The sequence below is a fragment of the Rhodnius prolixus genome, unplaced genomic scaffold, assembly GCF_049639745.1.
Source record: "Rhodnius prolixus isolate KJV_2025 unplaced genomic scaffold, Rpr scaffold_23, whole genome shotgun sequence".
Lineage (NCBI taxonomy): Eukaryota > Metazoa > Arthropoda > Insecta > Hemiptera > Reduviidae > Rhodnius > Rhodnius prolixus.
This window is the reverse complement of record NW_027411627.1, coordinates 1,797,533-1,823,525: the sequence shown is the minus strand read 5'-3', so window position 1 is coordinate 1,823,525 and position 25,993 is coordinate 1,797,533. Positions and strand designations below refer to the sequence as shown.

Genomic DNA, 25,993 nt, shown 5'->3' with positions numbered 1-25,993 from the left:
ACCTTTCACATATTATCCTCTCACTTGACTTCCATCCAATCAATATGTTATCGCCAGTGTAACAACACTCTTCCACAACTACTTTACTATCCATGAGCCCCTTTAATTGAAGGATTCCGAATCTCTCGTTTTAGCATGGTTTAATAAAGAGCACCTCGAAGCACTTCTTTGGCTTAATGAACAGATCTAGTAGCGTTTAGATAAAAACACCTGTTGCATTCAGACCTCACACTATTCTTTCTTATTTCTGATCTCTCTAATTCTTCTTCTTCTGGATTCTTCTGCCCACTTGGCATCCATTGAATTGGTAGGTTGGTAGGAGAAAGTTTTTAATCGAAACGAAAATAATTGTAGTGAAGAGTGCCTTCTCTTCCTTCCACGTTATACTTATTTTGTGTTTGTTAATAATTGTGGTTTGAAGTAAGGTCGGCGGCAGCAGCAGTCTGTGAGGGCGGTCTATTGAGGGTGCGATGACAAAGCGAAGATGACGGAGAGCGCCGTCTGCAGGGCGCCAGGCCTATCGACTGCCCCCTCCTCTACTCAACTTGATTTACCTGCAGTTCATTCTCTTCTACACGGCACTATTCTATTCTACAAATATTCTAGTTTTCTTGTTTATGTTCCCTTTTGTCGCAAATATTTATCAATAATTATTTCTGGCATAATTTATGATATGGTAAAATTTACTTAATTTTCTTTTATGCTTCCAAGTAAATTGGTTTGTTCAAATTGTAAATGAATAATGAACACAAAATTAGTGCCGATATCAAGGTAAACAAAATCTTGCATTCATTGGTAAATTGACGTTGAACTTATACACTCATTGGGAACGTCCCACTTTTAAAATAAGATCGATAAGACACAATCGATAGTGGGCGAAGGGTTCACCTGTCAGAGCTCCTCGGTTCTGTTCAGTTTCCTTATTAAGCTCTTCTTTAATATGCGGAAATACGATTTATCGATTCACCTTGCTCATTCTTGATGATCACTTCAACAATCTTCTAGAAAGATGTCATCAAACCACTGATTTTGCTTGATTCAGTCGGCTCTCACAAAACTGAGGAAGATCTAAAAACTTAGATCCAAAACATAGATTCTAAGAAGTTCACTTAACGCGAATATTGTATTTTTAGTTGAAAAATCTTTTCAAAATCGAAACTTTCAATAAGTTGAGATAATTAAGTTGAGATTCTATTAATAGAAATATCATATCATTTTATAGTAAATAGAAATCTCATAATAATATTTTTTTGGCAAAAAGCGGTCCCGATGCCTCCATTAGGTTAAGTTTTCCTTAAATTATTTTAAAGTGATCGCAGGCCAATTTTTCTTGAGGCAGATTTTGCCTGTCTCTGTTATGTTTGTTAGGTCATCAAACTACAGATTATTCACGCCGCCGCATAACGACTTAAGTAACATGAAAGATTTAAGTTTGTGTCTCTGTATTTTATTCAGACCACAGACTCTTTTTCTTTGTCGTCAGGGAGAGATCATATTAACGAAAACAATTTCTATACAACGCACTTATCCCATGCTCGTGGCTGTTCTAGTTTCTATAGAAAAATGGTTTAAATTTGAGCTTGATGCCATATTACTGTAAGAGCTATAACGAATTGAAAAAAGCTCTCCCTGCGTTCTAGTTCTTTTTAGAAGCTAAAGAAGAAAACAGCAGATTAGACCTTCCAATAAAGAATTCCAATAAAGAAATCACAGGCGTACTAACCCTCATAAACTCCACGAATGTAACACGGCTGAGCAAACCCTATATAACCTCTTTAGAAAATAAAGCATACCAAACCCTCAGTACCGAATTAAGTAGCAGGGCATACAAATCTTCCAAATTTCGTAAAAGGAAACTCAGATGACAGGACCCTATTGGAGCCCATAAAGTTGAGATATGGCATTTCCAACCAATCTGAATTTAATTAAATAAATTTAAGTAAATTGTTTATAAATGTGCACTTTAAGTGTGTAATTGGAATACCAATTTCAAAACTGATGAGATCTTTGCTAGGTAGGGGGGGGGGATGGGCGCTGGAGATTGGATCAAGAAGAACTTTCAAGTTTTACAATTCTCAGCATATATCAGTCAACTTTGTACAAATTTTGTTGCTGCTGGCATTGACTAGTTCCGGTAAGATTGCTTGCAGATAGATATTGAGATATCAAACCTGCTTTGTACGCAAAGTTTGTAAAAGTCAGAATCGGTAAGCTGAACGTTTTGGCTATAAATAGTGAAGTTTTCATTCTGGTACAACAGTACATGTTGGCCTAGAAGGTGAAGAGGTGTCACAGGAAAGGGCTTAACTATCCTCTTTACGACTGATAACTTTTCTATGACAAGAGGGAAGAATCTCTTTAAGAAAAACTGCAAATGGAGATGGGAGCCAGCAGTCCTCGAGTACAGCCCAGAACCAGACAGAACTATAGACCGGCAAGGAAAACGAAGTGATGCTTTCATCAGCCTTCGATTCACATAGCCTTGATCTCGTTTAGAATGAGCATTAATATATTTTCCTATGATTTTGTAGAATTGTGCAATTTTCTTTCTGCTTTTGGTTTTCCTAATTGTATGAAGAATTGACCCGTTGTGTTAGAGGTTCCGTCCCTTTGAAAGCAACTTAGTACAATCTCCTTTTCCTCTTCTTCGTTGACATCACCTTAGCCTTTCTTGAAGCTATCAAGCAACATGCCACATCTTACAATATGCAGACAGCAATTATTAGACAAACTCAGATGATCGTATGAAAACCTTAATGAGGGTTGATTGTTAAATTAACTTAACGAATGTCTTAGAAGCTCTAAGTGCAATATGTGAATTATATTGTCTGAATGATTGTTTAAAGCTCCTATTTATGCGGTTTGTAGAAACTGACTCGTCAGACGCTTCAGACATGGACTTGCAAGTAGAAGAAAATTTTGGTAAATCGATGGATCAGTTAGGGCAGCGGAATTCGGATGCCACCGAGGGACATGGACAGAATATTGAAGCTGATCAACGCTCGAATACAGCGCTGCCTGGTGAGCACGAATGCAATCGATCCGCTTGTGAACCTGCGAGCGGCCGACAAAGAACACTGTTGTCCAAACCCGATCTTGTTTATTCCAAATTTGATGAAATTAATGTTTTCACAACGATACAACAATCAGGTGAGGAGAATCCATCATTTCCTGTTATTTAATAACAAAAACTGCATGTCTAGCATCCACATCAACATTCATTCTTATTTCCCACTAATGAAAGAATCGCTGGATAAGTCTTTAAATTGTATTGCGTTTTCCATTAACTTATTTTGCTACTTGCTCATCTAAGTACCATCATTTATTGGAAACTTTTCCTAAATTGCATTTTTTTTGCCCCCGGAGACTCTCAGGGAATTTCCTGTAGAGTGTCACTTCAGACACTCTACAACATCCCGTACCCTTGCCTTTAGTATCATTAAATGATGTTAATACGTCATGCTTAAATCCCGGGGTGAACCGGAATTGGGGCTGTAAAGAATGAAATTTTAAAATGGTTGGAGTTACTGGAAAACTGTTGTATCAATTTTATTTAAGCTTGAAATGACAGCCACACACACATACTGTTCTGTGTATATTTATATTCAATAAAATATTTTTCAAAAATATTAAAACCAACCTTTTGAAAATATTTGAAAATTTAATCTTTTAAAATATTTTTCCAGTAAAGGCAATTGTAGAATGGATTTGAGAATCTGGAGGGAGAATGTGTAAAGTTAAGGTCAAATCTATCAAATCTGGGTTGTTGCAAAAAAATTACAGTTACAGAGGAGGATACGCTCTATAATTTAAAGAAAATTTAGTAATTTTATCTTTTATAGAAAAAGAGAAAAAAATGGTCAAAGTTGGGTGTTTTTCAACGTTACGCTTTTTCGTGCAGTTTTTGACGATCAACCCTTATACAACAGTCCTACCGGACAGTTTTAATAATTAGGGGCTTGGCAATTAACCATCATGATCCTCCGATTCTGTGGATACACAATGTTGTCTTTTATATTGTTGTAGGAGAAAATGGTCTGAGTGTAACAATATTTGTTGCTCTGAGTAAACTGAGCATTAACCTGAGTAAATTTTCCAAGAGAATCAATTCAAATAAAATATTTAGATCTACGCATATGAAATGTTCAAGTATATATGAAGTTTAGAGGCAATTGTAGGAGCCTTTTTGTTTTTTTTTTTTAAAAAAAAAAAAATCCGTTATTTATAAATTAATTTTAGAAAAGTAAAATAGTTTTTATCTATTAGAAACTATGTAGTGATTTCAATGGAACGATGGAGGTGACTTCTAATGAAGAATATTAAAAATGCATTTCGTTACAGTGGTTATCAGCACATTCTCAGAAGACCGGATGATAGCAATCTTCTGGTGGTATATCGTCCGGTTCGCTGAAACTGGCGAGCAGCTGTTTGAGGTGAATCAACGTATTCTACGCTTGAATCGGGAGAACGAGCTTCAAATTTCTTCTTTTTTTTTAGTTTAACAAATTCATACTACGAGAAACCGAGCGTTTTATTATCGGAAGATGGTACCAATAGATAGAACTGGCTACTAAGCCAGCATGACCGTTCAGCATGGTATATCCAACCTGGTCTTAAGTACCCGACTTATTCCGATGAGTATTGAGTCCGTCTCAACTGAAAATCAGAAGTGACATACCAAATCAGTGGCATTGATACACGATCTCATATCAGCCGTGTTAACTCGTCAAGCAAACTCAAAAAAACGTCTGATTAAAACTGATTGGAAAACTGAATTTTCGTGAATCAGACTCTTTATTTTTAGTATTGGCGGTTCCAGAAAAAAACTGATTACGAAAATGAAGGTTTTGGTTTTTTTAGTTATGATATAGCTCTACATTAAACTTCACAAACTTTTTTATAATACCCTGAAGAAGGTAGTAAAAATTATCGAAACGTTGGTATAAAGCAAAAAAGTTGTATTTATTGATGACCGCACTTCGATATTACCCAAAAATCATTTATAACGAAAAGTTTAAGTCCTCGACAGGTTCCTTTTATTTTATTTTTTAAATTATTAATTTACATACGGATCAAAAAGATAGCTGCCTCAACCTTCACTCGTGACGATGTTCTTGTAACTGCCATATCAGATAGCCTTTTAAACAAAAGTTTATATTTTCGAAGGAACTGGAGATGGTAAATAATAATATGGATGCTCTGTAGTATTGTGGAAAGATGAAAGATCAAGTCGGAAACCAAATTGGTGAAAACCGAATATTTGGCCCGATGATTCCTGTGATAGTAATTTTTAGGATGATAAATTAAAGCGGATGGATTTCTTTTTCTCCTAATTGGAGATTAGAATATGGAGCCAAGTTTGACTGTTGGAAAGAGGAAGAGATGGCAAAGCTGAATGATAGATGAATAGCAGCAGATTAAAGATATGTGAGGTGAACAGGCCATCTAGTGCGATTGATAGTAACTCGCCATATTTACAGATGGCTATCTGAAGTGGCTATCTAGAGTGGCTCCACGTGATCGGTGTTTGATAGGCGAGGTGGTGAATGGTTGTGCAGACGGCCGCAAGATGGCAGTGGCGAGGCGTCACCACAGATGTTTCCTCAATCACCACCAGTTTGACTACTTCCCTCCCTCCATCTGACCTGCCACCTATCTCTTAGCTTGCAGCTTGCAGCTAGCTTATATTAGTTATTATTCTCTACGCAGTTGCGTAACTAACTGGGGCAGAGGTTGTGAACGAAGCTCCGGACACCTGACTTAAGGGCGCCGCCAAGATAAATGTTGCTTACTTAAAGCTTGGCCCATTTTAATATTCTAATATGTTATAATTATAGTTTGTTGGTTAAATGACACTATTATCTATTCTCTACTCACAAACATGTATCTCCAATTAACTTACAAAAGTGGTCAACAATAACCTCAACAACAATCAATTGACCTAATTTCTATAAAATCACGTTTATTTGAATGTCCTTTTTAATTCATACACTAAATCACGAACAAGTGGACCCCGAATTATTTAATAACTACATTAAATTAGCATTTATTGCCAAAGAAATTTTTAAAGATTCTGTTTAATAATCATTGTTTTGCTGAATCAAACTAATTTCTTTCGTTTCCTTGGTTAATGAAAGTGTATTGGTACAGATTAATGATTTCTAGTTTCACCTGATTTTGCGGTGCTCTGAGTACGAAAAGTATCTTTTAAAAATTTGTCAGCCTGGAAGAATGTGAGCACCATGATTAAGCAGCTTGCATATTTGATATTTATTTTAGATGCTACTACGTATTAAGGTCCTGTTTCATTTACCTTTAATCCGAAATGATGGCATATCTATGTGAAACATTGCTCTGAAACTTTGATTTTAAGGAGAGGTTCGTGGGATTCGATTGTTGCGAGGCTGCTTTCTTACCGGCGGGGGATTGTACTACAGCCGCACAACATTAACTTGAACGAAGAGAACTTGTCATTTATAAACGTAATTATTAGTTCTCTACTCCGTGTTTTCTTTGGGTAGCCACAGAGATTGTCCCCTAGAGGGAGCGCAATTTGAAAATTGACAGAGTAGAACAATAGTTGCTATGAGGAGCCGCCGGAGAGTGAAGATGAGAGAGTGATTGTTGAAATTATTGAGCAGGGTAAAGCGGGAATTTGGTGCTGCTGCCGAGCAGCCGCTTCACTGTTATTAGGGAGCTGAAGAGGCGGACAGACGGGCCAGTACAGCCTGACGTCAGAGCGAGCGGGCCGTGGCGCCTGTCTGCCCTGAGTGCGGCTATTTTTACTCCACACACACAGAGTAAGTCTGCTGCGCATGCGTGCCAACCTCACATCTCCACTCCAACCTAGGCTCACATATGCTACCCCAAAATTGCACTCTCCTATTTTACAAATTTTTTGAATTGCGTTTCAGTCCGGCTAAGCGTAACTAATTTCCACTGTAAGCGCAACTTTATTGAATAGAGCTTTCTGTATTTTGCAATAATGGTTCCGTCACATTTGCTCTTCTCAATGGCTCAATCTTCTTTAGCCCCTCCCTACGATCTCATCCTGTGTAATGTATAGGCTTTAGGTGGCCAAATTAGGCCTTTTTTGACAAATTCAATTGTTATTAACGTAGACATGTTTTCGCCTTCAAATCTATAAACATGGAATATACTATCCTCAGCAATTAGAAAGCTAAAACATTTTTCTTTTAATTCATAGCTAAATATACACATGAAGACTGCACTTTCCTTAAAATATGTTGAGGATAGTAGACGTGGGAGAGAGGTGGAACGGATTAAGGACGTACTTCCTACAAAAGTGCCAACATTTTCCAAGATAAATATAAAGGCTTTCCAGGATAAGGCATTACCTCCATAAATACCAGTCGAACTGATTACTTTTAGTTTTTAATTACTGTATTTTTGTTTCCTTTGTTATTGGCCTCTTGAGCTAGCAAATCATCCATAATTACTGTACTTGATCAATAAAATCAGGTTTATCTAATTTCTGATCAAGTCAGCTGGGCAGAACATATTGGGTCTGATGGGAAAATTTCCTTTTTTTTTTAATGAACAATTTAACAAAATGTTGCTCCGTGCCCTAAGACTTGGAGCACGAATATAAGTTATGTAATTTAGTTGTGTAGACATTATATTCTAGATCTAGATGAAAACGTTGTACTTTCTTTTCTCCATCTCTCCGTAAAAGAAAGTAGTGGCCTCGTGGTTGATTTTGAGTTTTTAACAGAATTAAAATTTTGCGGTCATCAGGCCGCAGAAAAAGAGGGAAAGAGGAAATGGTCCACGGAGTTAGTCCATGTTTCCGTATTCTGATCTGTGACGGTGGTCAGCACAGCTCAAAATAAAAAGAGGGAAAGAGGAAATGGTCCACGGAGTTGGTCCATGTTTCCGTATTCTGATCTGTGACGGTGGTCAGCACAGCTCAAAATAAAAAGAGGGAAAGAGGAAATGGTCCACGGAGTTGATCCATGTTTCCGTATTCTGATCTGTGACGGTGGTCAGCACAGCTCAAATTAAAAAAAACAACTTCAAAATTGCAATTTGATTCAGATGCCTCCAGAGTTTTGGTAATGCACTTTGCTAAATATGTACCTAGATTTTTATTTGTCTGCCACTTTCTCTAATACTTTTCAACACACTTCACTCATAGAGTTCTGGAATTTATTTTTGAGTCATTATAGAAGGAAGTCAGAAAATTAACTAACAAATTGCTCTCAGAATTTGAGATTATTAGTAAATGTTAAATCTGATCTATGGTGCAGGTTCAGTTAAATTTTGCATGAGGTCACAGCTTCTCAGAACGCCCCTTTATCTCAGTAATAACTAAAAACAAAATTTAACTGAAAGAAAAGTGTGGCCCTACCCCCTTCCCTCTTACCACAAAAATTTTTATGTCCAAAATTTATAAACTATGCAAATTTGGAATATCCATCATTTACGGTGGTCATCTTGCCATTACAGTGAAATGGCTGTCTAGAGGAAAGCCTTTTCTCTTTTCTTCTCTCCGGAATTACCCAATTTTTTATTTTTTTCTTGAAAAACGATTTGAAGAAAAGTTATAGATTTCCGTAAATAATGTAGACATGATGTTTCAAGTGTGTGTTCGTATCCATTAGGTTTTCGCAGGTAATGCACATTTTGGGACTGGAAAAATTGATTTTTAGAAAATAAACTGTTTGCTCCTGAAGAAGCATGTAGCTTAAAAACAAAAAATCACTTTTATTTACCTCCTCGAAGCCGAGAATAACTCAGCGATGAAAATCCATAGCTCGAAGTACCACTTTATTGATTCGGTTTTCATTCTTTTTTGCGGTTTGTTCGAAAATCGGTTTCTACCATTTTCAATTTTACGCCTTATTTTATAAATTTGTTTGTACAGCCTTTACTTTTAAATTCTTCCTTGGAAAGTATAATTAGGTGTATGTGAGAATGGGAACAATGTATAACCTTATTTATTGTTGCCGCTAATTATCCAAAGGGTTTTCCCATTTTTTCACGTTTTTCTCCAAAACTATCCGCTGAATTTTTAAATTTCTTAAATATCACACTATAATTTTTCTCGTGTAGATTGATCTTTGGAGCGTTCCAAGAAGGGGAACTTATTTATTCTCTCTCAGGAAATTGAGTAAGCTGAAAATGGGACTTAAAAGTACATGAAGTACTAGAAATTCCAAGTTAAAAAAAAAAAAGATAATTTGCCGAGGCCTGCCCAGTCGGGTTGTGGTGAGTGAAAACGATGACGGTACTGGAGTCACTGGAAGCTCGATTGGCCCCATTAGTGAAGTGACGTACCTGTGAGGTAAGAGTCTGCTACTCTGCTGCTCTTACTCTACCACAGAAGGACCGCTCTGATTGGCTGCAACAAAAAGAATGACCGGAAAAGTGAAAAACAAAATTGCCTCCTTATTAAAGGATCTCTTTAAATTTTCTGAAACGAATTTTCACGGGATGTGCCCGTTTTAAAGTCTTCTGATTCGAAAAAAATAGTTTCTTAGGGTCGGCGGGATGGGGATCACCAATGTTGATGATGATTTTGATTTCTAAGTCGGTGGACGGAGCATAACGGTCGAAGATGTGAGGAGGAAATGCCATTTTATCTGAGTTATCAAGCCGAAGGGCATGTTGCTCATGTGGGCAAGCGCCTTCTTCCAAAGCCTGCTCTTCCACGCCCATCTTGACCACATATTCTCTCCTTCGAGTTCCAAACTTTATTTCTTTTCTTTCTGTTTATTATTAAGATGCTTTAATAATTTACCAACTCTATTGTATAAGAAATTTCTTAAATTAATAAAAAATAAATAATAACAATTATTATTATTATTATAAAGGAAGGGATTAACTATGCGGTTAGCGTATTGGAGATCCGGGGAAATCCAGCTGCTGGCCCTTAGATTTTCTCTTCCTAGGAGCTTCTTACTGCTCACTGCCCGCTGATGGACAGATGTTGACGCGCCTTAAATAATTAAAAAAAAAAAAATTAAATAGTACTATATGAGAATCAAAAAATAATGTTAATAAACTAGGTGTATGCCAAGAAAGCTTTAGCATTAATTAAAGCCAAATGTGATCTAAAAGTTCATTGAACAACAAAACTAACTAGACTGCGTTATCTTACGTGTATGTAACATAACTCCCTTCCGTATTTGTTCTGTTTTCAAATAATATTGATTTTTTGTTTGAACTTTTTGCATCGGTTTTGCCGTCTGTGTTAGGTTAGGTTAATAATTTGAACCTTGGAAGTCCTTTAATTTCATAGTATAATTAAAAGAACATTTTTAATATTGGGTGGGGGGGCTCCAATTTTTACAATGTACAGTTTATTCCGGATAGTGCATATTTTGTTTTTTTAGAAGAGTTTTCTTTCTGACTCAGTGCATGCTGCAATGTCTCCGTGTAATACGGAAATCGTATAGGAAGTTGAGCACATGAATCGGGATAGGGGTATTTGTTGTTTGCCTGCGTCAGTTATACAGATTATAATGACTGACGAAGGCCTAATGACACAGGTAGAGCCATCAATTGAGAATGCGGCGGTGAGTGGTCTGTACTTGGTCTAAATGTTTGGAAATGCCGGCGACTTTAAGACGGTGCTTCTTGCTGTGTGGTGGTGGGGGAAGCGATACAGTCGGTCTGAGAGGCACCGTCTTGGCGTCGACTGTACGGGCAGTATGCTAGGCTAGCGTTCGAGCCCTCAGAAAACAGCGTCATTCATTCAACAAAATTTTGTTGTTTTTGGTGATCAGTGATCACTCTACTGAGACAATAAGATAACTAAGACTTACATTAGGGCAGAAGTTCTGCGATTATCATCATTGTCACCAAGAGTAAACAGATTTACAATAAGCTGCAAAACATCGACTTTTTTTTACAATTCTTAAGGTTAACACATTTTCAGTTAAAATGTTTGTATCTACACATATTTTACGATGCACAGAAATAACCTTCAGAGGACGACTCCTAAAAATAATTCAAAATAGTTACAAAAAATAAATAGTTCAAATTAAAGTTATGGAGGAACTGTTTTATAAAATATACTTGCAAAGTTCCATCTCGACAAGTTTTCGAAATTCTAGTTTTTGATAATTATTATCTTTACTGTCGTTTAAACATATTGAGTGTCCAATTTAATAAAAATTATCGTAAAACTGGATATGAAGGTACCAATTTCATGAAAAAGGAAGTAGTTATATTCCGTGGTAAATACTTTAGAAGGTGGAGAATAAAACTACGAATTGAACAATGTTAGCCAAGTTTCCACTTGTAGATGCAAAAGACTTGATCTATCACGATATTTTAGCTATGGTTGGATGCTGGATGCATATAAGGATGCATGTAGCTCAAAAATAAAATTCAAGGAAATTTTAAATTTGCTTTCTGGCTAGAGAGGAAGGATAATCAGGTTTCGATCCTAATAGATATACCTTAAGTTCCAATTTACTCAATGGGTTTTCTTGGTTTTGAGATTCTCTCAAAAGCGACACTTACGACTTTTTTTTATAAATTTTATAGAGCAAAAGAGTTTTTTTACTTTTATTTTAAATATTCTCCAGGGACGTTCGATTAAGAGCACTTCTCGACGAGGGTGTTTTGGTCTAATGTAAGGTTATCACCTATTAGATATTATTAATGTGATCTGTAACCAAAAGTACTACTTTATTTAAAGAATTTTGCAGTTTTTAAAAGTTTCATCAAATTAAAAATTTATGGTAAAGAGCTTTTAGTAGAAAATCTCAATTTCATAGCCCCTGCTATGTTATTGTTTTTTCGTGTCCTTTTTTCATTGTTTGTTCAGTGACGGATATCTCAGAGGCAGCGCCAACTTATCTTACGTCCGATGTTGGTGGGGAGATTAATTTTATAAGAGCTTATTTTTCACTTTTGTTTAAGTTCGTAAGCCGTGTACGTTAGGTGCTCAAGTCTGGGTCAGAATTTTGGAAAAACATATATTGCTGTTTTTATGTTTGGAGTACTTTATGAGTCCAACGGGCTTTGGATTGTATCGTCTTCGGTCAAATAATAGTGTGATGTGAATGTGTAGAGGAACAGCTGGACGCTGGCGATCAGTGGTGCAGACTAGCCTATTGGGAGCTGGCTACCAGGGTGGGACGTCAGTATCCGGTCCAGAGTCCTGCCATAAACGTGTTCTGGAGTACACCTCACGGAGATGGGCTGTGTCTAGCTACGTTGGCCATGCATTCCTTCTCTCCGCCCAACATTGTCCGCAGAACTAGAGAGAAAATTGGCGAAGGTAATCTAAATTATTTTACTTGCAACCATCAATAGTGCTTATTTAAGTTACATTAGATTGGATTGAAGAAAATATTTATTTGTACAAGTGTTCCCGTAAGAATCACGTTCTTAAATTTTTTATTATTTTTACAGGTATAACATTGAGTCGAGAAGATGATGGTGTTTGGGCGTACAACCGTTCCGACTGCCCAATGTTCGTAAATTCTCCAGCTTTGGACGACGAAGATGGCCGCTTTATGCTGGTCTATCGAGTTCCGCCTGGACATTGTCTGAACATATTCTCGGAAGCGGCAAGAGCACATCTACCAGTAGGGTCTATGTCTCGACCTCATGTCGGCCCAATCGATCCTAATTCTGTGAGGATATCTTTCGCCAAAGGATGGGGTCCCAAGTATTCTCGCCAGGAGGTTACTTCCTGCCCAACGTGGTTGGAAGTATTGTTAGCACCGTGTAGGTGACTCTTACCAAAAGTAATTGTATATATTCTATCGTCATCAAACAATTGTCGCAGTTATCATCGTATACATTCTCTGAAAGTTCTTGAACTAACGTTAACTTCTACTGTAATTTTAGCTACATGTATCTTTAAGCAAGTATTCCATCAACTGAACACAATAGGTTGACATGTTTTTGCGAGTTTGCCTCCTCTGTGTGTGTATGTGTGTGTGTGAGTGTGTGTGTGTGTACGTATATGAGCGTTTGTGTTTTGGGAATATAACTAAGTACCTAGAAAATGTTATTTTTTAAGCGGTTTATCAAGTGGTATGATTCTTAAACTGTAGGGACAGTCGGCCGCGTCTGCGCAACCAGAATATTACCATTCTCAGATTGGTAAGTTGCCGGCGAAACTCTGCCAGGCCTCACAAAAAAGTGTAACTTTATTTTCTTCTAAAACTCAAAAGTTGGAAAGTTTTATCGACTGATTTTAAAATTTTATTTACTGAAAGTTTTTATTTACTGATGAAAGGTTAAAAAGATAATATTAGCCCAGAAAGAGTAAACTTTAGATTGAGCTAAGAGCGGGCGAGTTTCCAAGTGCTTAAGAAAATTGCTCAAAAATTAGTTTAAAAACTTTGAAATGAGTCAATAATTCGTAAATCTCTTAATTGTCATCTCCCTCCATTAGTTGCTTTAACTTTGCTATTTTCTCATTGATGTACGAATGGCCGGAGGGTTTTCACCCAGTACAGCTTCGGCTATTTGTTCATCTAGCTTTCTAGGCTCCGTTACTGCTTCATTTGGGAGTGTCATAAATGACTGTAGGTTCTTTGATGATACGAAGGAATTACTTTCGCACAAAAAGATGCCGACTCCTTGTGCATTAGTCCTGAATGCTTTCTTAAAAATTTTACCTCCGATTGGCGCCGGCTTCCGCCATTTTTTTTGCCTTGGAGTCGTCCTTGAACCATGTTGAAGCAAATTTTGTTACATCTATTTTATTTCACAACGAAGAGAATATTATTTTGCCGAAATTATTTTATCACCGTATTCGGAGAAGCGATTTCTCATATAGAATGGTTGTTCTCAGCTCTAAATGAAGTGAATAGTTTTTGAAAGGGGAAGTAACGCATTCACTTCTCAAACTGAAACCCTCCAAACAAATTGTGTATATACTATTTCACTATCTCTACAAATACTATCTCTAGGTGAATGTCCATCTCTTTAAAATCATCACATAGTTATAGGTATTGCATTATATAACTGAACTTTTTTTTAAAAAAAAAGAACATGGATTACAGTAACCAAATTAACTCCATGACATAATGTGGTCCATTAATTAATAAACTGAAAACTAATTATTTCACTGGACAGAGTTTGTTGCGGGAGAGTAACATGTCGTACCTTTGAGGGGGGGAAAGGTAAATATTGTAGTGGCGTGACGTTTTGCCGGCCCCGACTTAACTCTCTAGCCCCCTCACAAATAAAAGAAATTAAAGTTCTCCACTATTTTTGGAATTTACAATAGAAAAATGTAGACTCAAATGAAACAGGGCCCCAGACAATCATTACCATTATATTGCAACTGCGGCCAAACACTCAATTAATTGATTAGTAATACAATATTTTGAGAAAGAAGTTGTGTTTATAAAATAAAATGTATTAAAATTTCACGCAATTTAAGCCAACGGTATCATGTTGTTCCCGATGTTAAAGAATCATCCCAGTTGATTGTAATTTAATGTATTGCAAATACATTATGAGGGAAATATTTTATTCGTAGTCGAGTTTATTCATTTTATTCGATTCGTTCTGTCGATAAATTTGAGAGCTATGAAGTAAATACTGAAACAGTACAGTGCCTTCGACTATGTTATGTTAATTTGTATATTTCTTTTTTCAACATCCTCTCAGGGTCAAAAATTGTGTATTTTGGGGTAATTTTTTAAAAAACAAAAGCTTCAGATTTTCTTTGGTTTATGTAGTGCCTACACATTTATGTAAAATATGCCTTAGAGGTGAAACAATACTACTTCGTAACTTCCTTTCAATAAGTGTGTTTAAAAAAAATCTATATTTTCGCAGGTCATAAAACAGGAATATTGTTCGTAAGAAAGTTGAAATTAAATAGTGAGGAAACTATCAATGAAATGTACTGAATAGACTAGAACTGCCTTAATTAACTAAAGTAAAACATAATAATTGTAAATTGTCTCCTTAAGAGATTATTAACTAACTGTAGATAAACATAATGCCTGTTGTAAATGGTATGGAAAGCATAATTATTTTAAATTATTTAGCAAAATTGAAGCAAAAAATGCCTTTTCGATGCTGAGGAGGGGCAAATGACCCCTTACTCACATAGGACCGGCATTAAAACTGTCCGGTAGGACAGTTGTATAAGGGTTGATCATCAAAAACTGCACGAAAAATTATACACTGTGATGTCACAATGTTCCAGGCTGACTGAACTTGTAACAAGCGCATTCCCAGCTCAGTAGCTCTCTCACATCCCGGGAGTGCCCGCAGCCCATACCTCGCTAACCTTTTCCTTTCTTCAGAGGAAATTCCCATAATGCGTCTTCAGGAGTTCATTCTCTTATAGCTATCTCAAACAGTCCAATTTGCCAATTTACAAGAGCCTGTTCTTTTAACTTTGTGTCCAGTTCTTGACCGTGATTTTGTTGAGAATTCAATTTTCTGTCGCAGAAAAGTTCGTCCGCCTGTGTTATGTTTAGGTTTCGGATGTGTGCGGAAGTGTTTTATTTATCTTCGCCTAAATTCCGCTTATATCAGACACTTCTCTGTAAGTATTCGTCCAGAAACATTAATGTAGAGAGCGCTGTGGAGGTTAGTTTGTTAAGTGTTTACAGTCTACCCTGTGAGAGATGTGGCATTCGATGTTCTTATTATCAGGTGGTTTGTAGTCTGTTTAAGTGAGTGGGTACTTACCGTTCAGAAAACTCGTCTTTGCTACATTATTTCTCTTTTTTATATAATTGATAATTATGTAAACTAGGGAGGTCTGTAGACTGGCTCAACCATAATATAAATAAATATATTTTCCTAACGTATACAATGCAAAGTTGTTAAAAAGCAGCTGAGAAATTAATTAGATTCGCTGGTGCCTTCATTATAAAGTTTTAATATTTACAAACAAAAAGTAAAGAAAACAATAAATAATATATTATTGCAACTCAAACTTTATTGTCTTGGTTCCAAGTAAAAAGGTTTTACCTGGTTTGTGCCTATGAATTATTTAAGTTAATTGATTTGTTATGATGTCCGTCTTGATGTTGCTTCACAACTTGTAAGAAAACCTGGCGCGCTTCCTAGCTCCCACTATCAGCAATCACCAATTAAAGAATCGCTGAAGATGCCTTTTTTGTGAATTGGTTGACTGGCCAGCCAATTCACTAGATATCCTAGTGCCTTTAGCATTGTTCTTTTTAGCCGCCACTGTAGCCGATTACCAATGTAATACCAGTATATATCACCAATGTATTAATTATATAATGTAATAATAATAGTATCTGACCTAAAACTTTACCCTGAATCTGCCTCGCACCATACCGCCTGGGAACCACTTTTTACAAAAAAAAAACTTTTTTTTAACTAAAGTTACAAAAAAAGTGATTGGTTATTTTACGGTCAATATAGAGTGAGCACCACCATGAAGACATAAAACATTTTTAGGTCGAGGGAAGGCTTGAAAAGAGAACTCTGTATCGAAAAATTTGGTGCTTGCGGCAGAGGAGAGATTGACGTGTATATTGGTAATGTCATGGTTGTAGTGCAGAAAGTACCGCCCTTGTACTTTAGTTAGTATTTGCGTGCCTTGTTCCTTGCAACCCTCAGCTACTGATAATTGTTCATTAAAGGATAGCGACTGAGACGCCTCTACGAACGCATATTCTACGTCATGTAGTTTATAGCTTACTTACGGCTTTTGCACGGGACCTTGTGAATTTTTTTAATATTTTATGGGAAGGTTATCACAAACTATAACTGATCAAATGTTTGTATTTGCTGTTAGACTTCCAAAGAGATCTGTAATTTGGGAATAAAAACCAGCGTGCTATCTGCTCTGATGTCGACATCGAGCTTTTGTGAATGGTAATGTGATATCATTACCTCGTCGCCCGCCCTTCCCTCACTTTTATGGCGGCTACATTCAAGGAAACAGCGTATTAAACAACAGTTACGATGCTTACCAAAATCATTCTATTCTAGTCGGATGTTTAGTTTGAGGGTTAGTCAATGGTGTTTATGAAAACATTAACTAAGGTTTTTTAAATGTCACTGGGTACTGGCGCGAACTTATGGATGTATTCGTGTTAAAAGTTTGCCAAGATCGCAGTTCTCCTTGCACCAGTAGTAAGAGAAGATAAAAAATGTAATAACATTTAAAATAATACTGAACGTTCAAAAAATTATGAGTTATGTAAGAATCCAAAGCAAATATAAACAAAGTTGTAAATGCACTTTCTACCAGCAGTAACGCATGCGCTCCAGGTCTCTTACGAAGTTGTCTAGCAAAGAAGAAAAATTTCTCCAATAATCGCAGTTATTTACAGAATTGTTTGATCACTTCTAACGCTCTAATCAGGATAAATAGAAATAAAAAAAATTAATTGATGTTTCCCAGAATCTGAGGATTCTGCTTCCCAGTAGCAGAATGTTTAGCTCTCATCTTGCTGCTAATACTCAGTATATATATATATATATATATATTTCGTGGGACTTCCATATTGTTGCTGTAAACGGCTTTATTTTCATTCAAACGTATTTATTTTTAATTAATGTAATTAAAAAACAATTATTTTTAATTTATACCACCCACTGAATCATCACCTTTCGATAACATATTTGTTTGTGTTAAATTATTTTTGTTGTTACTAGGTTATGTAAACAGTTAGACTGTATCTTTGTTAATGTTAATAGTATTTATTACAAATAATTATTGTAAATATTTATTATAAATATATAAATGCGTCCGAAAAAATCAGGTGTGCAAAAGTGCCTGATAAAGAGAAAGAAATCTGTCGCCAATGTAAATAATTTGTAAAATCTCCTGCAAAAAGTGCAGAAAATCTTTTAACAGCATAATAATAATAATAATAATAATAATGGGTATTTATGTACATAGTTTACATAACTTGTAACTAAATACAGGGAAACATATTTCTCATTTATATTGCATTAAACAAGTGAAAATAAATGACACATTTATTAATTCAAGCCCTTTTTTCTTTTCGAATATTGCTGCAGCGATAGAGGGTCCCTTCAACCTTGATAGTGGTTACAATTAAAATAATAATTTTAGGTCATCGGTAAGCATGAGAGTTCTGATGGAAGGTCATTTATCATCAGCAGAAATAATATAGGGCCAAGGTTTGGGGTTCTCCAGAGTTGACACTAAGTGATGTAGAATAGACCGAACTTTTGTCGACGACCGTATTCAGGTAACTCCGAAACAATTAAAGCAAAACTCAATTAAAACCATGGCTTTAATTTCAGAATTAATTTAATCAGAACTTGTACTAGACTGGTGTAAAAACATCTGCTGCTGAGAAATCTAAAGGCTTTCTTTTACAATCCTCCTATTGTTGAATTAAAAAGAAAAATTTTAACATCTAAAAATGCCTAAAAGGAATTTTTAATACGCTAACCACTGAGCTAATCCCTTTCGTTAGTAAATAAACAGGTACTTCCGGTCGAGGAATTTTAGCAAAACATTTAAAACTCTCTTTGGTTATATACAGAAATAAAACTGTGGATTGTATTCAAGTGCTCCTTTAGTGGAAAGCCTGGGAACATTTTTAAAATAAGTTCTCGAACACCAAGAGTCCGTGAGTACATTGTTTAACGCAAAATGGTGGAGCAATGTGTGAGTAACCTCAAACAAGTGAAAAATTAATAACTAGTACATCCCTTTAAGTGACTGATGACTAGGTTGCAATCAGATCCGCTACAGAAACCAATCTAAAGTTCCAGAAACTTGGATTCAAGAGGGCCACCCAACGGATATTTCTGATGAAATCTCGAAATACTTTCCTTTCCGGGTTAGATAATGTGCATACTGATGTTGCAAGAAGTATTGATGGATTGAATCATTCAAGATTCAAGTCTAAGTGACCGGGAAAGGTGCCTAAGGTTACAGAAGATATACATGTTAAATCTAGTTCTGAGCATGACTGTAACTTTTAGTGCAGTAATAGTTGCCATGGGGGGGGGGGGTTCAATGTTGTGACGGAAACATTGTAGCGCCAAGTGCTGCTATCTACTCACCGGCAAATTCACTCAATACAAACAACTAGACGGCAGTCACCGTCGGTCCGTCCAGTCAGTAGTCCGTATCGGATAAATTTGTACAGTCAGTTAGTGTTAGTTTTTACTCACTGTTCGGTTTCTCCTCACCAACATGAATAACGATCGCTCCGACATATTTTCATCTGCTGTATCATCGAATATTCTTCTCGATTTTATTTTCTGTTTGGATTTTTGATTTTTATATTGGCATACTTGAATTACAAATAGTGTTACCTTCATATTTCTTAACAAAATGTGTTTTGGGTAAGGTTGATTAATGACTTATGAAGAAGGCAGTGTGGTACAGGTAAAATGTTTTCTGTCGAAAGTGACTAAAAAGTTCAACTGGCCAAACATGGGCTTTTCAACCTATTTACAGAGCAAGGCGGCCCACGAGGCATTGCTGTCAAGACAGGATGCTGAACTGAGGTTGTTAGAAACTATGCGGAGGTGCATAACGAACAAAGTAAAGTGCGATAAGGATTATGCCCTAGCTTTGACCGCTATTGCAGGCCTAGGACAAAAAACTGAACGATCTGAAGATTTGTTTGGATCGTTGGTCGGTCAAGCTTGGAAAGGAATGATGGAAGAATTAGACAGTGCTGCTAAGCTAATAAAATTAAATGCGGAAACAGTTGAAAAGGACACTTTGGAGAAGGTGAACACACTTTGTCAGGAGAAGAGAAAAGCCCGGAAACAGTATCTTGAAGAGTATACAAGGATCACACAGCACTTCTCCAATGTTAGTTATTTAATTTTATTGCATTTTTATAAATTCAACCAAATTGTAATTCATGGTCAAGAGGTGGGATTAAAATGCACCTATTCATTACTGCTAATAAACAATATCTAATTGCAGAATTTGCATTTCTAACTTTTTAAAAACTGGTGATAGTTGTGTGTATATAAGCGAGGTACAGTCGCGTAGGCGAGTTTAAAGACCTGCTGCACACAGCTGACCTCTGTCGCACTCTGCCGCCATTCCCATTATTTTCTCTTCACTCCGATTTATCTTGGCTTCCTCCCGTCTTATTTAACTTCTTGTAAAAATGACCTCTATCTCCAACCTGTAGAGTTTAATGGGTTGAAAATATCCGTTGTAGATGACCTCTCTAGTCAATTGGTATTATCTAGTACGGATAGGTACTGTTGATGCATTTTCAGACGGTGCTGGGTGGTTTTGGAGTTTTGACTCAAAAGCAGAGAATGCAGTGCTGACTAAGGCGCTACTTTAGCTTTGTCTACATCAATTTCACCAACAACATAATGACAAGGATTAATGCATAGTTGGACACATGGGCTAATTTCTAAAGGATTTTTTTTGGCCTTATTACCTTGATTACCATTCAATGTTTCACTTGAAACTTAAAACAGCGCTTTCTAAAGAATTTCATTGAAAATTTCACACTACTTTTACGTAGTAAAAGTGTTAAGATTTTAATTTGGCGGAACATTTTAATTTTTCGTATCATATTACTCTCCATTAATTAGCATATTAATTAGACATTAGAGATAAGAAGCTAATCTTTCTACTCCTTCTCCAAAACTCCTTAAAACAAATTATTTATTTATTCTACAAATTATCTTGATTAAAACTTATAGATGTGTTTTAAAAATGAAAAAATCTTATCGGCCCTTTTCTAAAAAATTTCAAGTAAGTGATAAATCTGTAAAGAGGATACGACCGTTGAAAAAAATTCATTTAAAGTGGAACTTGTAACAGAATTTAATTCTTCTAAATTGTACATAAGTGGCGAGTGCGAAATAGTATAATAGTTTTGTGAGAAAAACTGTTTTTGAAAAATTAAAATTGCTTTTGTAGTTCCCAAGTTATGCATTTTTGAACAAAAAAAAACAATTTTTTTTTACCGCTATCTGCTGGAATTTTATTAAAAAACAATGAATAATGATTATGGATTGAGCAAAAAGGTCTTCCGAAGAGCTAAAACAAAAATGCAAGATGAATGTTTACACAAATGCTCTCTTGTTTACTGTTTTAATCCCATAAGTTGTAAATCTTCAAGAAGCTTGGGAAGTATTTCTGACAAAAAATTAAAAAAAATTCTCTCCATTAAGATTTTGTTCTTAAAAGTATGGGCCGATTATTTATTTTCAATCAATCCACACCATACATTTATGCTTATATAACAACTTGATTGGAATCCAGCAGCTGACCCTTAGATTTTCTCTTCCTAGGAGCTTCTTACAGCTCACTGTCCGGTGATGGACAGTGTTGTCTGTAACGAGAGAACACTGTCCGGAGGCCGGCAGTGCACTGGAAAAAGCTCCGGGCGCTAATGACCTCAGCTGTTGATGCGCCAAAAAAAAAAAAAAAAAAAAAAAAAAAAAAAAAAAAAAAAAAAAAAACAACTTGATGATGTGACCCATAAGATAGATGGGGATTTTGGTCAGCCCACGAACGGAAATTCAACAAGCGGAACGTTGTAGCAATATGAGCAATTTTTCCGGTTTGGTGTCTTCGTTGAGGGTTTTGGTAAACCCTTGCAGCTGTTTGAGCTTGACGACGGCAATCAACAAAAATGTCGTACATATCAGTTTTTCGTTTTTAGAATATGGACGGTTCATCTTGCCGGAACGAATGGAAGATTAAGGTAGACTGAAAGTAATTTTAAAAACAAGGCATTGTTTACAACTTATGGGATTATAACAGTAAACAAGAGAGCATTTGTGTAAACATACATTTTGCATTTTTGTGTTTGCTCTTTGGACAGACCCTTTTGCTTTATCCATAATCATTATTCATTGATTTTTAATAAAATGCCAGCAGACAGCGCGCGCGCGGTAAATTTTTTTTTTTGTTCAAAAATGCAAAACTTGAGAGAACTACAAAATTGATTGATTGATCAGTAAATCAATTTCAAATTCTAACAATAAATGCAAAATATTCCCTAAGTTAGAAGTTTCAGTAACCAAAATTATTTGCTTTTAAATTCTGTACGAAACACATAAAAAATGAAGTGATTTTAACGTTAATTAATAGAAATTTTTCAAAAATGTATTTTTTTTTTTAAATACAGCTTCTTTAATTATTCCATAACTTTGAAAATAAAAAGGCCATCAAAATGATTCCAACTGCATTGTCTTAATAGCAAATTATATTTAAATAAACTTTGTACAATTAACATGTTTTGCTAATAATTTGAAAAGATACAAAACATTTAATTAGGATTTTTTATAAAGAAAAAAGCAAAACAAAAATTTTTTGATCAATGGTAGCGACCTCTAAATATTAATCGATTTTGCTCTACTACGGACGAAACTTTTTGTTTTTAAATGAACTTTGATTTTCCGTTCGGCGCTCTTTAAAATTTAATAGTTATCATTTTTTGAAACACCCTAATATATATATAAAGGGTCGAGTCATAAATATCTTCCGACGCAGAGCTAGGTACAATCTATATTCGTATTTACCCATCATAAGTCATCGGGACAAACGAATTTTTGTTTTCACTAAATAGATGAAAGTTCATTTAGTCATCTGACAGTTATGAGAAGTGCACGTTTAAATAAACTGGTGTTCATTAACCCCTAAAATAGAGAGTTAAAAAGTGCCATATTGGGCATGTGATCTTTGGGAATTTAAACAAGGCAATATTGCTTCTGTAACAGCTGAAAAATATGCATTGTATACGGTGATGGTCTAATAAGCGTTTGGGCAGTTAGACGTTGGTTTGCCAAATTCCGTCCTGGAGACGTCCTTCCGACCTTGAGAGAACCTTTTAAAGTCAATAGTGGAGAAAATTCCACGTCAATCAACAAGAGATATAGCAGGAAGGTTGAATACTTCACAATCAACTGTTTGCCGCCACGTGGAGAAATTAGGGAAAATGAAGGTACCTCACCATGGAATAAAGAAGATGGCATGTCAATCGCTACAAGTCTACTATTACGGGCGAACCGAGCCTAATACCGAGAATTTTTTAGGCAGGATTATAACAGGGGATGAAAAATGGGTTACCTATGACAGTATCGTCCGCAAAAGACAATGCTTGATGTGGATCAACCACCCCCTATCACATCCTAAAGCAAAACATCCTTGGAAAAAAGATTTTGTTGTGTGTATAATGGTATTGTAGAGGTAAAATTCATCATGAGTTTAATGATTATTGCGAATGCATACGTTCACAGCTGCAGAGTGAAAGAAAAACTATTAAAAGCATTCTGCACTCGTCAGTCGCAAAAACATCATTCTTTTAAACGACAACGCGTGACCACACACAGCAAGATTGATTCAAGAAAAGATTCTTGAACATGGATGGTCAGTTTTACTACACCCACCTTACTCCCCGCGCCTTGCCCCAACAGACTATCATCTTTTATGTTCCTTGCAAAAAGTTTTGAATGGATAAACCTTCAATTCTGAAGAGTAAGTCAGTCCAGGATGTGGAAAAGCTCTTCCAGTCCAAACCAACCACATTTTACTAGAAAGGAATTGATAAGCTGTCACGAAGATGGGAGAAAGTCATACATAACAAAGGTAAATACATAATAAATTAATATAATCTATTTGTTATTTAATGTAATCAAAACAAATGTCTGGAAAAAAAACGGAAGTTATTTTTGACTCGACTTAAATGGATACAAGGTGATCCATTTAAAACGCACCAATCGCTAATAACTTTTTAGGAAAGCGGAATTTCGAAAAAACCCACGAACTAAACTATATGGTTTTTGGGTCTATTTTCAAATTTTCCATCCTCAATGGTGTTTCATTTGTGGCGGAGTTACGGGCAAAAACCTGATCGAGGTTTCATAAGGACCACGGGTTTTGACAATGATTATGAAAACTAAATAAAAAATTGTGAAAAATGACGTTGACCCCGTTTCGATATTTCTAATATTTGTCGAGATATTTAAGATCAAAGTTACAATTTTATCTTATTCGTGAACGGTTTTCAATATTAATTTTCCACCAGAAATACACGTTTTGGTGACCCTCTGACTGCAAGAAATGTTATTTGCGACGCAAAGAACAAAAGTAATAATAATTGAAGCTTTAAAAAAATGTAGTTTTATGTAATGGTTGTGGGTGAATCAGGATAAATTTGTTTCATCATCAAATAAAAGCAACCATCACATCAGTTTAATGTACCCCGTATGCAAGACTTCTTGACCTGTGATTACGGTAAGAAAATCCTTTGGGGAAACAGCTTACGTAGTATTATTTAAAAAAAAAAAATGCCGCGGAAATAGTTTAGATAATTGGTCTCCCTATTTTAAAGAGTATTTTCTTGAGAACAGCCCAACTAGCTGACACAATCTATTCTATCCAACATCTCTATTGTGTTATTGTATTATTGAATGCTACATGAAGTGTGAATGTGAAATAAAATCACATCGTATCCATGACAATCAAAAGGGAAGTGATGAAGGAGGGTAGTGAAATCGAAACTGCTTGTTTCTCACCTGGAATTATCTTCATCCTTTTGTTCCTTCTTCAACTCAGACGGGTGTCTGGCTTCACCTTCATTGCTAAACTGCTGCTCAATGTGCGATGATTTCCTCTAAATCTACTTTACTGAAAGCTGCTCTTCTATGCTTGACAATCCTTAATTCTATAATTACAAGCCTAAATTCTTCCCTCTCTTCCGTGGCTTCTTGGTGATCATCACGTATTTCAAAAGCTTGAATTCAACTTACTTGAATAGCACACACTGTTCCAAGAATAAGCAAAAACTAGATCTTCCACTCATACGAACAGTTCTTGAAACAGATTCTGTAGAAGGAAAGTAGAGTAATCGCATCTTTATTTGAGAACTAGAAGTGATCACTTCTTCATCACTCTTATATCTTCTACAATCACACCAAGTGATTGTTTTATCAATTATTAGTTATTAGTAATTAATTAGTAATGATTTTATTTTTTCTTTAACGATACCGCTATAAGAAGAAGACTAACATCATCAACATTTGCCCGGCCGTATTTCTTCCTTTCCTTCCTTGATATTGGCAAAATAAGGTAATTGATACTTCACCCTGAAGCAGCTGTTTAGGAACGGTCTAGTGGATTCTTCTGCAAGCTTCTTTGTAGGGCAATGACGTAATGGATGAGCAGCACATCTTTAAGTGCCGTGCTTGTGTTAATGATGCAGGCGAAACTCTGACCTCGGCGGGGTTCACCCTAAGCATTAAATTCTCTGAGAAATAAATTGGCACCCTTGCCAGCAGACTAGGCGTAACAGAAAATAAAAAAAATTAATGCTGGAGTGCTATTATTTAAATAAAAAGACAAAGGCATAACCATCTCCATTACTTTTGCACATATTTACAGAGCTAATTTATTTCTATTTTCACTAAGTTAGAGATCGCTCTAAAGTTAAGTGATGTATGTTTAGACGATCAGAATAATGTGTGAAGAATTAAATATTTATTTTTCACAAATTTGCATTTTTCAGACCTAGGAGATCTCAAAATGGATATTAAAACTGTCCGGTAGGACAGTTGTATAAGGGTTGATCGTCAAAAACTGCACGAAAAAGCGTAACGTTGAAAAACACCCAACTTTGACAATTTTTTTCTCTTTTTCTATAAAAGATAAAATTCCCAAATTTTCTTTAAATTAAAGGGCAAACCCTCCTTTATTACTGTATTTGTTTTGTAACGACCCAGATTTAATAGGTTTCGAGAAAAAAGTTGCCGAAAATGAGCAAAAACGGCTTTTTCAAAAAATGTTCTTGTTCTTGTTCTTCTTCTTCTTGTTACCTTTTTTGTAAACAACGTAGCGCCAAAACGCGTGAACCGATTTTCATGAATGAGGTGTCATTCGATTCGGAATTTTATGTAGATGTGCCTTTTGGGGGTCTCGATCCTATACATGGAATGGGAGAGGAGTTAGCCCTCTTTATGCAAGGCCCCCTCCAAAATTATTATTACTAATTACTCTGTAAATCTTGGCCCGATTTTGATAAAATTTGGTAGGATGATAGGGTTAGGGCTCCCCTACGCAACATTAAAGCGGCGATCA

At 35.9% G+C, this 25,993-nt stretch overlaps 2 protein-coding genes across 8 annotated transcripts in view; both read left to right on the top strand.

The window, feature by feature from the left end:
• Window positions 1–17,917, top strand: part of LOC141459785 (mothers against decapentaplegic homolog 6-like) — a 43,606-nt gene extending 25,689 nt beyond the window's left edge. For 3 of the 4 annotated variants that reach the window (XM_074139225.1, XM_074139223.1, XM_074139222.1), the window contains 3 exons: window positions 2,869–3,150; window positions 12,047–12,256; window positions 12,391–17,917. In XM_074139225.1, coding sequence (XP_073995326.1) covers window positions 2,869–3,150; window positions 12,047–12,256; window positions 12,391–12,716 — 818 coding nt within the window. In that variant the 3' untranslated portion in view covers window positions 12,717–17,917. The remainder of the gene's footprint in view (window positions 1–2,868; window positions 3,151–12,046; window positions 12,257–12,390) is intronic. The other variant, XM_074139226.1, reaches the window with a different exon arrangement.
• A 1,092-nt stretch (window positions 17,918–19,009) lies between these two features.
• The window catches only part of FER (tyrosine-protein kinase Fer), a 49,223-nt gene continuing 42,239 nt past the window's right edge, over window positions 19,010–25,993 (top strand). For 2 of the 4 annotated variants that reach the window (XM_074139215.1, XM_074139212.1), the window contains exon 1: window positions 19,869–23,506. Coding sequence is in view for 3 of the 4 variants with exons in the window: in XM_074139212.1 (XP_073995313.1) it covers window positions 23,411–23,506 (96 nt within the window). In the remaining variant the exon portion in view is untranslated. Of the gene's footprint in view, window positions 19,751–19,868; window positions 23,507–25,993 lie in introns of those variants that run through there. The other 2 variants (XM_074139211.1, XM_074139210.1) reach the window with 2 other exon arrangements.